At 47.0% G+C, this 13,310-nt stretch overlaps 1 protein-coding gene across 1 annotated transcript in view; it reads right to left on the bottom strand.

Annotated features, from left to right (window-relative positions):
• ptch2 (patched 2) overlaps positions 1-13,087 on the bottom strand; it is a 40,695-nt gene extending 27,608 nt beyond the window's left edge. Inside the window, exons 1-2 of the mRNA XM_064341687.1 lie at positions 12,497-13,087; positions 9,306-9,498 (exon numbers count right to left, since the gene is read on the bottom strand). Coding sequence (XP_064197757.1) covers positions 9,306-9,498; positions 12,497-12,643 — 340 coding nt within the window. The 5' untranslated portion in view covers positions 12,644-13,087. The remainder of the gene's footprint in view (positions 1-9,305; positions 9,499-12,496) is intronic.
• Positions 13,088-13,310: the final 223 nt, after the last annotated feature.

Genomic DNA, 13,310 nt, shown 5'->3' with positions numbered 1-13,310 from the left:
TGCGATGCAGACCATTATCTCACACAGTCATCTAGGCAGACATTATCGCGAGCCCCCCACCTCCTCCTCCCCTTTCCCTCCCAAAGCAACCCCTCCCCTGTTCCCCTTTAACCTCTCTTCACAACCCTGAGGGTGACATCACCATCACAGGCCAATTAACCACGATTTGGTTCCAGCTCATTTTTCCGGGCGAGCAGGAAGGGGACAGGAGGAACTGGGTTAGGAGTCGAAAAAACGGGCCGCGGGGGGGACACAAAGGAGGGTGGTCGCTCGGGGGCCTTTACGGGGGCGCGGGCGTCCCCCCCCTCCTCCTCCCGAATGAACACCCTCCCAGCCTGAGGCTGGAGTCCCCGTCCCTGTCCCCCGTCCCCTTCTCCATCTCCGTCTGAGGTCCAGGGTCTGGTCTTTGGGGCGGAGACAATGGTAGCAGGTTTCAGGAGGAGGCGGGGGGGCTTTCCCACCCAGGAACAGGCCGGGCCGAAATCAGGGGGTGCCGGGGGGTGGGCAGCATGGAAAGTGACATGTAATTAAGCACGGAGATGTTGGCCCCCGCTCCTCTGTGTCAGGCCACCGCTGGACCCTGTCAACTCCAATCTCCCTCATGTCCAGCCTGCTCCCTCTCTCTCTCTCCCCCCCCTCCCCCCTTTCTCTGCACCTCACATGGAAACCCTCTCCCTCTCACAAGCACCCCGCACCCGTCTCTCTCCCTCTTTTCCGTCGCCCTTTCAGCGCGCCCGTACCCACGACACGACAGACATCTTTAAAAAAAGTACTGGAAAAGGTGGCCTTCTTTTTCTTCTTCTTCTTCTTCTTCTTCTTCATGCTCGGGCGCTTCTGAATTTCCAATTTTCCCATTCGCTGAACTTCCTCTGTTACAGTGCGCTGCCAAGGCGCGTGAAATTCGACTGGAAATATCAAATTAGATGTGGGATTTCATACGCTATTGGAATTACACAGACAGACATGCAATAGAGAGCTGTAATAGGAATTTTCCTTGGCTACACTTCAGTACTGGGGCACACTAATATTGAATCAAGATTCTATGGTCATTACCCCGCTCTGAAAAAGTTTTAAAAAATGCATCGGTTTGGCACTAAAATAGGAATATTAGCGTTATGGCACCACAAAGTTGTTTTTTCTACAAGTCATACAAGCAAATGACTTGTGAAGACTAGTCATTATTTTGTGGCAAGTTTCGTGGAAAGAAATGAAGCATGTTATTAATTAGCGATACCAGACCCCCCCGTCCCCCCCCGTCCCCCCACACCCCACTTCCCACACACACACCCACTGGAGTTATTTTCCACCTACACCGACGCTAATCAATTTGAGCCGACGGTCAATTTCATTCGGCCGAAAGTGCCGCTGAAAGGCCGTCTTAATCAATCCCAGAGACGGGGAGTTTGCTCGCGGAGGCAGATCAAAGCGGGCCGGTGCGCGATATCTACCGCCGTCCCGCCCCGCGCACTCCGCCTGGCGGGTCACCCCAGGACCAATCAATCAACCTCACGGGCACGGCCCCCGCACCCTAGAGAGGAGCAGACCCCCACCCCCTTCCTCCCCAGAAACCCCTTTGCCTTTTGGTCAAAGCCCCTTCCCCACCCCACCGGGCTCCGGACAGGGGATGATAATGATGACGATGACACGTTGGCGGGTTGAGCTCGGGGCCCGGGGCCCGGGGCCGGAGCGCACCAGCCAGCTGCGGGCCCCGGTGCGCTCCGCGGGGCCCCCGGCCACCTTGGCAGTGTTGTGGGCCAGATTAGCTGGATTAAGAGGCCACTGAAAGAACCCATGCGGCTCTGGAGGAAGTGGCACTAGAGAGAGTCCTGAAAGAAGGGCCCTTTTAGTCCCCACCCCTTTTACCTGTTTCAGCCGCCGGAGCACAACAGAGCAGGGATATGCACTGAGACACACGCGCGGGCACACGCTTGCATGCAGGCACGCACCCACGCACACACACGCATACTCACGCACCCACACACGCACACGCACACGCATACTCACGCACCCACACACGCACGCACGCGCATACTCACGCACCCACGCACGCACGCACGCACACGCATACTCACGCACCCACGCACGCACACGCATACTCACGCACCCACGCACGCACGCGCATACTCACGCACCCACACACCCACGCACGCACACGCATACTCGCGCACCCACGCACGCACACGCATACTCACGCACCCACGCACGCACGCACGCATGCACACGCATATGCACACTCACATGCACGCACACACATACTCACGCACCCACACACGCACGCATGCACACGCATATGCACACTCACATGCATGCACACGCGCACACACACATACATATATACGTGCACACACACACACACACACACAGACACAAACACACACACAGAGCACACGCATAAAAAGTTACATTAGTCCAGCTCTATAGATTGGGACCTGTAACACCCCCAACCAGCCCACCCCACCCCACCCCACCCCACCCAACCCCATTCATCTTATCCTTTACACCACCCACTCCCCCTCCTCCTCCCCCCAGCCCCCCCCCACCCCAGCTTTTGTCATCCTTAAAGAAAATCAGGCCTCCCTGGAAACACTTTCAGGAACACATTACAAAAACAAGAGGGGGAAAGATTTGGCCCTTGCACAGCAAAAAAACACTCTTTTAAAATAAATCTTTTAGCGCCCCGCTCGCTGCTGCAGTGCCCCCCCTACTACCAGCCGCACCTCCCTGTCTCAGCAGAATTAAGTGGCAGATGGGATTCCACCTCAGCACCCCACAGAAAGAACTCAGACTGCTGGAGAATGAATGTGGGCTTTTGTCATTCCCCTCCTGAATGTCTTTCAGATGTTTCCCCAACAAACAAGGGGAACAAATAAAGTGAAACAACAAAAGCAAAAGGAGCCTTTTTCTTAACAAATGAAACTATGCAAAACAGGAGTTGGGTTTTTTGGGGGTGTAGGGTGGGGGGTGTGGTTGTGGGGGGGTGGGGGTTGGTTCTATACCTCAGCCGTAGCATTACTGTATGTGTACGCGCATGTATGTGTGTGTGTGTGTGTGTGTCAGAGGATGAGAGAGAGAGAAAGAGAGAGACTAAACAAGAGGGTGAAAGAAGAAGAGAGAAAAAGACTCAATTACTGGGAAGGTTGGAGAATTTGACCCCATCCAAGAAAAAAAGAACAAATAAAGAAATAAACAATTCAAAATAAGATGAATTTAGACATTTATGTTAGGGAAAAGTGGTATGGTTAAGTTGAAAAAAAAAAACAAGACGAAATATAAAATTAAAACAAAAAATACTGTTCGGTCAGGACCTATTCAGACCTGATACTTCTGTCAGCGTTGACATAAATTTCCACTGGTGTTGGCATTTAGGCACTGACCATTTCCATATGTATAGCCTTGCCTGTACTAATTATGCTAATCATCCCCAGTGTTGGCTGCTGTGAAAAATGGTCACATTAGGCACTCCAGTGGCTGTTAATGCAGCTTAATGTGTGGTTGAAACATACATTCATCCCTTGGTGAAAGGCAAAATTTTTCCACATTGCTGGTTTCATTCAGACCAGAAATGAATTTATTGAGCCCAAGGGCTGTTTTTTTTTTTTTTTCTCCCCGGAGCACCAAGAAAATGTTTTTCTTCCTTCTCTCTTTTTTTTTTTTTTGGAGGGGGCAAATGGTGCAGAGGGGAAAAACGGGCAAAATCCTACCCAAAAAGGTGACTGGTGTCGCTTTATTTGACGCGAACCAAAGCGAACGATCTTTCTTCGCAGGAAATAAAAACTGTCAAAATGGGCGCAACAGAGCTTTCCATAAGATGTGAAAACAGTTTTTTTTTCTTTTTTTGGGGGGGATGGGGGGAGTGGGGAGGTTTAGGAAAAAAATCTCATATTTAAAAAAAATCTCATATGTCGATGTTTTGAAACAATCAGCAAATGCAGGAAAGCGAACTCATCAAGAGTAAGCTGATGCACGCTAATCTGCTAACAGTTTCACCTCCACATACAACAGGCATTTACCCATGGAAAATAAATATGTTACAATGTATGATACATAAATTAATTCCCAAAAATCCTATGCTTCAATGTTTATAGTACCTTTCCATAGGATTCAACTGGGCAATGTCTTTCTCAAGAGGTTAATCTACACAGAGAACTGTAGAGAACAGAACACAGCAAATTTGGACAGCTAACAGTGCGGGAGACATGGTCAGTGCTGAACCGAACCGTCCCACGTTCAGACTCAATTCGTTTTCCAAAAATGTGAAGCTGGCTAAGTATATTTTTTGAACTAGCCTAGCCATACCTCTGGAGGACTGGGGAGGGGGTGGGGGCTGGGCTGCAGTTGTGATGGTGGGGAATGAGGAGGGGAGGAGGGGTGGAGGGGTGGAGGGGGGGGGGGGGAGAGGGGGGTGGGGGTGGTGAAATAAACATTTTCATCTGACCCAGGCTGACTCTGGTCTTGTTTGTTCTTTCTGCTGGTGAGGTCTGTGCCTCGGCAGTTAGAGTTTATTTATGTAGCTGGGGCCCTGTGGTTTGCCATTCACCTCCAATAATGCTTCATAGAGCTTTCTTTCTCTTCTGTCGGGGCCCGCACTGGAAGACTGTGTATTTTTTAATGAATTATTGCATTTACTTCGCTTTTCTTTTTTTTCATTCTTTTTTTTTTTGTTTTTTTTTGTTGTTCGGACGACCTGGCTGCGATCGCAGGCCGACGTATCTGCAGGTTTTCCCTCCGAAAAAAAAAGGCCGGGGCTTGTTCCAGGCCCTTCTGCACGGAAAGGTGCTCGGAGCCCTCCAGATGGAGGGATGGAGCCCTCCATTCATGCGGTCTGTATGTGCATGAAAGGAAGAGAGGGCCTCTTCTCTCTTTCTTCTACGACACAGTCTCATTATAAAACACACAGAGGCCTACTACCAACACATCGTCGTCCACCTCGCGGAGTATTTACTCAGCTTGCCCGTGTGTACATTCCTGTCAAGCTCACCTCACGCAAGCAAAAAAAAATAAAAAAGAGACTACGAAAACGTAGAAGAAGAAAAATTAATCAGTAAAATATGTACTAAACTGGCAATAAAAAAAACATTTTAATTCATTGCTGAAAGAGTTTCTTTGTTAACGTTTGGATTTTTGTCAGTCTTTTAATGACCTACTTATTTGCTAAATTTCATCTGATACTTGCTTTTGTTTGTACAGAAATAAAGACTTGTTTAATGTTCCCAAACTATTCAGCCATTTTTTCTCCTATAGTGAACCAATGTAAATTAGCACTCATTCCCAGCTCGAAAAAAGTTCAGCCATTCCCTTCATCTTTTCTCAGCTCTCAGAACCCCAGATCTAGCTACTCTTCCATTTTTCAAAATCCATCAGATGTAGAGGTGGATAAATATTGTGCTCCTCTTCTGATTGGCAGTTTGTCAATATGAAATACCCCCACCCCCCCAAGACATGCAGGGAAGCAGAAATTCCCATATGAATCTCCGTGACATTGAAGCAATGTCACAGACCTGGGCCCAGGGATGGACCAGGAGCTTGGGGGGGGGGGGGTGCTGACTCTTCCTGATCTTGACAAAGCACATGTATCAACTGATTTTCTTTCAGTTTTTTTCCCCAGTATCTTTTCAATTACAGCAACCTATCCAGAGCAGGCCACTACTATTATCAAAACAACACCAGCAATCCAGAAGATGCTCCACTGTTCATGCCTTGAAGTCGCACAGTCTATTTTCCCATGCCTGATTTGTCAGTGTGCCTCCGGCATTCCAGGTACCAAAGAGAGTGTGATGTCCTAATATAATGTGTCCTGGGACGAGAGACACAATTTGTCGCATTTAGTAGCCCAATGTGGAAGGCTAGGCCCTATCATTTCTCCCCAGCACTCTCTCTCTCTCTCTCACTCCCCCACACTCCTCTTTCTTCCTCTTTTCTTCCTCTAGACAATACGTTTAGAGTCCCATTCTCCCCAAAACTCTGTCCATTCATCCTTGCAGCCCCGCAAATTCTTTCTCTGTGTCCTTGATTCTCACCCCTCGTCGCCCCAAAAAACCGTCCCGTTTTCTACCCCAAACACCGCCCCCCCCCCCGCTTTTTTCCCCTTAACCGCGCGTACTCCATGCCACAATGTTTACAGGGGGGGAAGGCTCAAAACTGAACTGCCACAAACAACGAAAAAAAAACAGAAAAAACACACATCATCCGGGTGGAATTCCTTCCGCGAGCAACAAGCTGTACCCAATTAAAAAATTCAAGCCCGCAACGCTGGCTGGAAAGAACAGGACTGCCATGTTCCCAGCCAGAGACAAGGACTCGGTCGCATAGGACGCTCCCTGTTTTTAGACGCCCTCCCAGTCACTGGACTCCCCCACCCCTCTGCCCCCCCCCCCCCCCCCCCAAAAAAAAAACAAAAACAAAAAACCAAACAAAACAAAACCAAAAAAGAAGACACACAGTTGCCAAACTACGATGGTGTTGGTTGGGATCAAAAGTATCTCCGCAGTGGTGCTAAAGAACAACAACATTGGCGTCTCCGCCGGCCTGTTCCTGCGGTTCACGCGTCGTATTGGGGGGGGGCTAGAAGGAAGCAATTTAAAAAATATCCTGGTGGTCTTGCTTCACACGCCGAGCATCAACGCTGGATGGCGAGCGTGATGGCGGCTGAGACAGTGGGGGGGCGAAATGGGCAAATGTGGCCTTCTGCGAATGTGACGGGGGCATATGCTCCCGAAAACCACAGCTGGGGGGCGCGAGCGACTCCACCTTGTGCACCGACCGAACCACCTCAGAAGTGTCGCGCGGAGAGCGGGGGGGCAAAAAAAACAGGAAACGGAGCCGAAAAATTCAGTGGACACGCGATAAACGGCCAACCCGTTCCCTCCGACACCTCCAAAAAACGCAAAGCCACCACACTCAGGCCTGGTCAGAAGGTCTGGTCAGGGTTTGCACTCATGCTGACTGGATTCACTGAACAGGAATGTCATCAAAAACCCCTTATCCACTCACTGTAAGGGGCCCGACTGCATCCACCTCAGTGTTAGTCACTGTCAGAAGCGTATGTTCAAAGCCTAATGAAGTATTTAATGATGAAGGCAAGATCACACCAAGTACTAGATGTAAATCTGCAAATGCAAGCAGTGTGAATTCCTCGTTTATTAGCAATAGCATGTGGCTTATATTATTAAGAGTAATGAAGTAACCACATTTATGCTCATGACACTCTCGACGTTAGCCAAATCCCCAAGCAGTGTGTTTGACTAGAAAAGTAATAATTGCTCAGGTAACTTTTGAGTTTTTAAGCACTTCAAAGCTCAAAGAAATAGCCAGGTTGAAGGCCTCAAACACTTCCTAAATATGCGCAGAAAACAAGCAAAGCTTGTCTTTGTATGACACTGTACAGAGCAAATTAATTGCTAATGAATTGCTTTCGGTACTTCAGAAGAAAGTCTTACATTCACACTTTGTAGTGCAGAATTTATATGTACAACAACTTGCTTTTCAGACTCCCCTAAGAGAATATATCACCCTTTTTCGCATGCGAGTGTGTGTATGCGTGTTTGTGTGCATGCGTGTGTGTGTGTGCGTGTGTGTGTGTGTGTGTGTGTGTGAGAACTAACCTCTTCTTGTTACCAAACCACTTACTCTCCATTCAGCTTTGAGCAGCTTTGTCAATGGGCTATTGGGGGAAACAACGCAGGCAGAAACTTTAGAAACCAAGGGCCTGCCTCTTAAAGGCACAGCGTCCCTTTTCAGCTATTTCTCGTGTTGTCCTCGGATTTCCTCGGCCGACGTCCGCTTTAAAACAACACACAATTCCTGCAGCCGCATCTGAATGTTTCCCTCACCCGAGACCCTTAACTCTCCGTCGACGTTGCTGCCAGGGAGGAGAGGCACGAAAGCCCGCCAGGCGCGTACGAGACAGGCAAAGGACGGACCGCCGAACAACCAGACCAAAACAGCGCAAACCACTAACTAACCTACAAAAAAATAACAAAAAACAAGTTTTCAGGGGCACGGCGACGGGCGCGCTGACATTTTAAAATAAAACTCCGGCAGGCAGACAAACGACGAGCCCCTTTCTGCTTTACCCCGGCAAAAGGGTTAAGATTTAAATAAACAGCAAAATGCGGCAGGGAAGATTTTTAAAAAAACAAACAAAAAAAAAAAAAACGAAGGTCTGTTTATGTTACAACTGCTGTGACTCTTTTAGTGTGTGCAAAACAGGTGGGTAAACTTCAGCGGCATTCACTGCTTTTTTTTTTGTTAAAGAAAGGGGGTGCCTTTATTGTTGAATGGAATCCAAGAATAGTTGAGGACCACACAGGGAGGGAAAAGGGGGAGGGGGGGGTTAAGGGGAGGGGAGGGGGGTGGTGGTGGGGGCGGGGGGTTGGGTCAGGGCCTCAAAGATGGCTAACGATTCACAGAGCCCATCTGCTCCTGGGATCAGGAGCACGCCGAAAGCCTGGGGGGCTTAGAAGGAATTCGGCAGTGTGAAAACCAAATAAAACCCGTCAGCCCCGGCCTGCCCGGAAAGAGCGCAGATAAGGGAGACGAACAGAGACGGACGTCAAATAAAAAATAATAAATAAATAAATAAATAAATGAATGAATGAATGAGAATGAATGAAAAGTAGAGTGAGAGACAGAGGGAGAGAGAGAATGAGTGAGAGAGTGTGTGTGTGTGTGAGAGAGACGGAGAATGAGTGCGAGAGAGGGGGGGAGAGAGAGAGAGAGAGAGAGAGAGAAAGGGAGAGAAGAGCCGCCACAAACAATACAAGCCGACCAGAGAACAAGAGAAGGCATGCATGTGCAAGGGAAAAAATAAGATACGGAATACCTGAGCCACCGAAACCAAACAACTACATATCCCAGAGGACTTGTTATCCAACAAGACAAAAAAAAGCCATCGTGTATACTGTAAAGAATTATTATATTTTTGTTCTTTCACGAAAATTATTATAATTTTTAAAAAATTCCAACCATTGACAAAGATCAAGCATGACAGCCCACATTTTGCAACTTGACAAGAAAGTGATTGACAACTTGACCACCAATGACAAATGGTTAACTCTTACCCCCCCCATCCACCCACCCAGGCACCCAGCCACCCACCACACTCCCTAAAAAAAGACCACAAGCACAGATTAACTAAGATGGCATCCTGTGTCTTTCCTGGCCCCCCACCTTGATGGCATAAAGTGCGCAGGCCTGTTCCTCACCACAACCCCAACCAACCAAGCAACACCCCCCCCCCCCCCACCCACCCACCCACCACCACCACCATGCCACCCAATCGCAGAAACCGATGCTGACGGACTCACCTTCCACCCAGAGCTGCTCGATGTCCGTCTCGATGGCGGCGACCCGCAGGCCCACCGACAGGGCGCCGAACACCAGCAGGCCGACGAACAGGACTTTACCGCAGTGCCGCTGGATCTGACACCCCAGAGAAAAGAGCAGGGCCTGGAACCGGGCCCGAATCCACAACGGGGCCTTCTGCCCCACGGCCTTCCCCTGAGAGAGCCGGAGTAGGGGTGTTGGGGGGGGGGGTTGTGAAGGGGAAGGAGGAAAAACACACAAATATGCGCCGGGGTGTTATTGGAGAAAAACACGCTGGTCGTCTTTGTGGCAGGCAAATACACTGAAGCCCTTCATTATAAACAATGTGTGCAGTCCATATGCTTTCCATATGAACACACATACATCTCTTCTCCTTACCAAAATAGGCTACTTAAACCTTCTTAAACATAAAAAACACGAATGTTAGCATTAATAGCTATTTTGTTTTCTGGAACAGAGAGCTTGACCCCTACAGTGTCTACACATGTACCAGCCCCCACCCCCAAAGAAGACACAAAAAAAATGCATTCACCTATTGTGAGTGTCTGCATGAGAGTTGAGCTGCCATGCTCTAATGTAACTTCTGACATTGTTAGAATGTTTGAAAAGAGACTGTTCTTTTTGAAAATATATTACACTCAACATAGCCTATGTATTTCGCCATTACTGGTCACACGACACAATTTTTGAAGGTCTTCTGCCATTGTTCGTGCTCTAGAAGAGCTGGTACTATCTCTGCACAGTGTGGGCTATATTCATGGAGAGAAGCTCAAATCCATGGCTTACTCTGAACTAGAACTGCCAATCAACTGGAATTACGTCATTACTCCACAGTAACACACCCGTGGCTCCTCCAGAGAGTCTAAAGAAATTGCTTGTCTATCTGAAAATATTTTTACCTCCATTTCGCCTTCCTGACCTATATGACAATTCTCAGTTATTAAATGATAACTTTTTGATATTGATATGTTTTTTTTCTCTTTTTCCTATTTAATTTGGTTTGATAAAGTTAAACACTCATGTGAAAAGTCAGGAAAAGAATCTGTTTTTCCATGGCATTGTCAGTCCACAGATTTTTCTTTGCTTTTTTTGCAGACTATGACTCAATTGATCTCTCACTTCACACTCATCACATTATGACAGGAATCTGGCCAGGGTGATGCGAGCTCTTGAACGGGATTAACCATTTACGAGATGTGGAGTGATGAAGCCTAACGATAGATCGGTTTGCACGGCATCTGTGGCTGCCGCATGAAAGTCTGCTCATTTTTCATCCATTCTAGTCTCTCGTCTCCAGGGCCATCACCTGAAAATCTCCAGCAGCTTGACAGCCTGACAGGATCTCTAACTGTATTCTATCCAGATTTCCAAACTGGACAGCACTTTTACTTTTTTACACTATCTTCGAAACAAGCTCAAGAGCCTTCCTTGTACACAGTACAAATGAGCATCACCACAGTGAAGTAAGAGGAAGATGTCTCCAGATATTCCAAATTCCAACTGGAATTTAACGCAGTTGACATTCAGAACGTCAACTTTTTCAGATCAGAAAGGGTGTTCCACAGGTTTTTATAACATCCTTCTTTCTTACAGTAGACCAGGGGAACCACAGAGGTTGATTCTGCGCGAGGAAAAACCTCCGACTTCCGATGGTCTACTGTGCGGGATGTAGAGGCCTGACCCAACCGGGATCATACAGAGTGCATTTTGGTTTGGATTTGAGACCTTCTGAGGACAACTTCCCGCCACTGATACATGTTCAAAGGGTTACAGTACTAGAAATCATCGATACTGCCGGAAGATGAAGCCGGCCAGTTTTTCAGTTTACATCATCCCAAATCTATGCCTTGCATTGTGCTCTGTCCATGACTATAGGCCCCAGTCTTTGATGTCTATTTACCTCCCAAGCTTCACCAGACTTCTTAAAACGAACAACCACTGAGAGATGCCAATGCAGCCAATTGTCTATTCCTCTTGGTTACTTATATCTGTCCCTGGTCGTCAGATCAGTAAGTACACCGAAACTAGGTCACTTTAATTAACTGTCTGGTCATGACTGCCATTGAACCCAATGGCCATTCACGGTTTGTTTTAACACTGAACGTCAAAATGAAATTGTTTGAAAATTCACCTGACTGTGTAGTGTGTCGAACATTTTACGGCGGTTGATTTCAGTGGTGACGATATTGTCAGTAGAAGCTCACGTGTTATTATTTGAAGGTGATTACATTTTTCCATAAACACACCACTCTGTGTCTGTGTGAGTTGTAACACAATGCAATACGGAGTTAGCCGTAATGCATAATGTTATATTACGATATAAATTCTCCTCAGTTAAATTTCTAACCTTTACTTTAAGTTTCAGTGCACCTCATGTCGCCGTACTCAGCCATTTCCAATTATTCAAAAAATAGAGTACTTATCAACAGACAAGTAAACTGTGTCCTGATATATTTAAATGTAGCCTACAGTTGTACTCAGATGACCAAAACAATTCTGAACGCTGTTTCTGGTACAGTGAACTACAGGAACATGGATTTCTATTTCACTCGGCAGTTTTGACACATATCCAAAAGGTTCCTGCGCTTCATTGATGCTTTGTCAGATAAAACTTAATCAGTGAATTCCTCAGTAAGACCCACCACATCTTCAAAAATACGATACAGGCTTCTAAGGAATCTGCCGTTTTTTTCTTTCAAATTTAAAATACAAATAGCATTATTGACAAATGCAAAGAAAACATCGGAATGTGTTTCAATGCTACTACGCACAGTGTAGTTATTGCCATCTAAACAAGTCCAAGTTAAAACTGTAGGAAAAACTTCCATTACCGGTGCGAAAGAAGCGTGTACGCGTTTTACACCGTATTATTCCGCCAAGTTAACAGTTGTGGGAAAAAGTCTGAAAGCACTGAATATTGAGGTGAACTAACGTCTAACGTATGTGGGAGAAAAGCTTAAACACGTTATAACCGAACAGAGACATGCTATGACATTCACGGACTTCCCAGGCAAACCATTTAGCTACTTCATCATTTTTAACAGTTAATCACATTTTCAAAATACGAAATTAAAACGCTTCTTCTCACGTGCTCGGCTCGGAAAGCATATACAATAATATATAACTAAATAGGCTACTTTGTTCAGTGTTTCCAAGAGAAGTGTTTTGTCACCTTAGAAATCTGTTTTAATGCGAAAGCAGCGTGGCAGTAACTGGGTCTCCGGAGCAGATCCGAGTTCGCGGCCGGCGGGGAACGCGTATAACTTGGGGGTAAATCTCCAAAAACACCGGCCCCTGGGACTCTGGGATCCGAGGCCATAGTCCAAACAACAAAACGAAGCGCACAAGAAAGCGATGAAGAACAAACGCTGCGAATTCAGCAATAGAAATAATAATCCAAGAAGAACAAGCGCATCCAGCGGGTAAAAGTTTAAAGAATATTTTCTAGTCTTTCCTTGAGCCAAAGTCTTGCAACTCCATCCCAACATTATGTGTCCAAATCCTGATAGATCCTTCAGTTTTCATTCGTCCTGATAGCTTGTAAAACAAAGTTTTAAACCAGAGGAAAGTCTCGAGCAGATCTCTAAGTCTGCTTCTGATCCCGTTGCAGTAACATTTGGAGAAGAGAGCCCCTTTGCAAATCCTGAAAAGGGTGGTTTGATGGAAAAGTGCTCTGGTTCTCATTGGCCAAGGAAGAGGCAAATTACTTTGCAAACATCTCCTATTATTAGCTGCTAAGCAACAGCTCGCCAAAGTGGAGAGAGAGGGAGACCACCCAGGCAGTCCTTCAAATCATCGAGGGGAGGGGGAGAGCGAGGGGGCGTCAGAGAGAGGAACTCTTTCAATAAACCGAGCACACTGCTGCCCTGCTCTGCACATTTCCAAATGCTCCAAGTCGCTTTTTAAGAAGCAATCGCACATACCATCTATTGATACAACAGATCCTGCAATATTCTTTTACGTTCCGCAAACTGATAGAAAACAAA

Source organism: Anguilla rostrata, chromosome 6, assembly GCF_018555375.3.
Source record: "Anguilla rostrata isolate EN2019 chromosome 6, ASM1855537v3, whole genome shotgun sequence".
NCBI lineage: Eukaryota > Metazoa > Chordata > Actinopteri > Anguilliformes > Anguillidae > Anguilla > Anguilla rostrata.
This window is presented reverse-complemented; position numbering and strand designations above follow the sequence as displayed.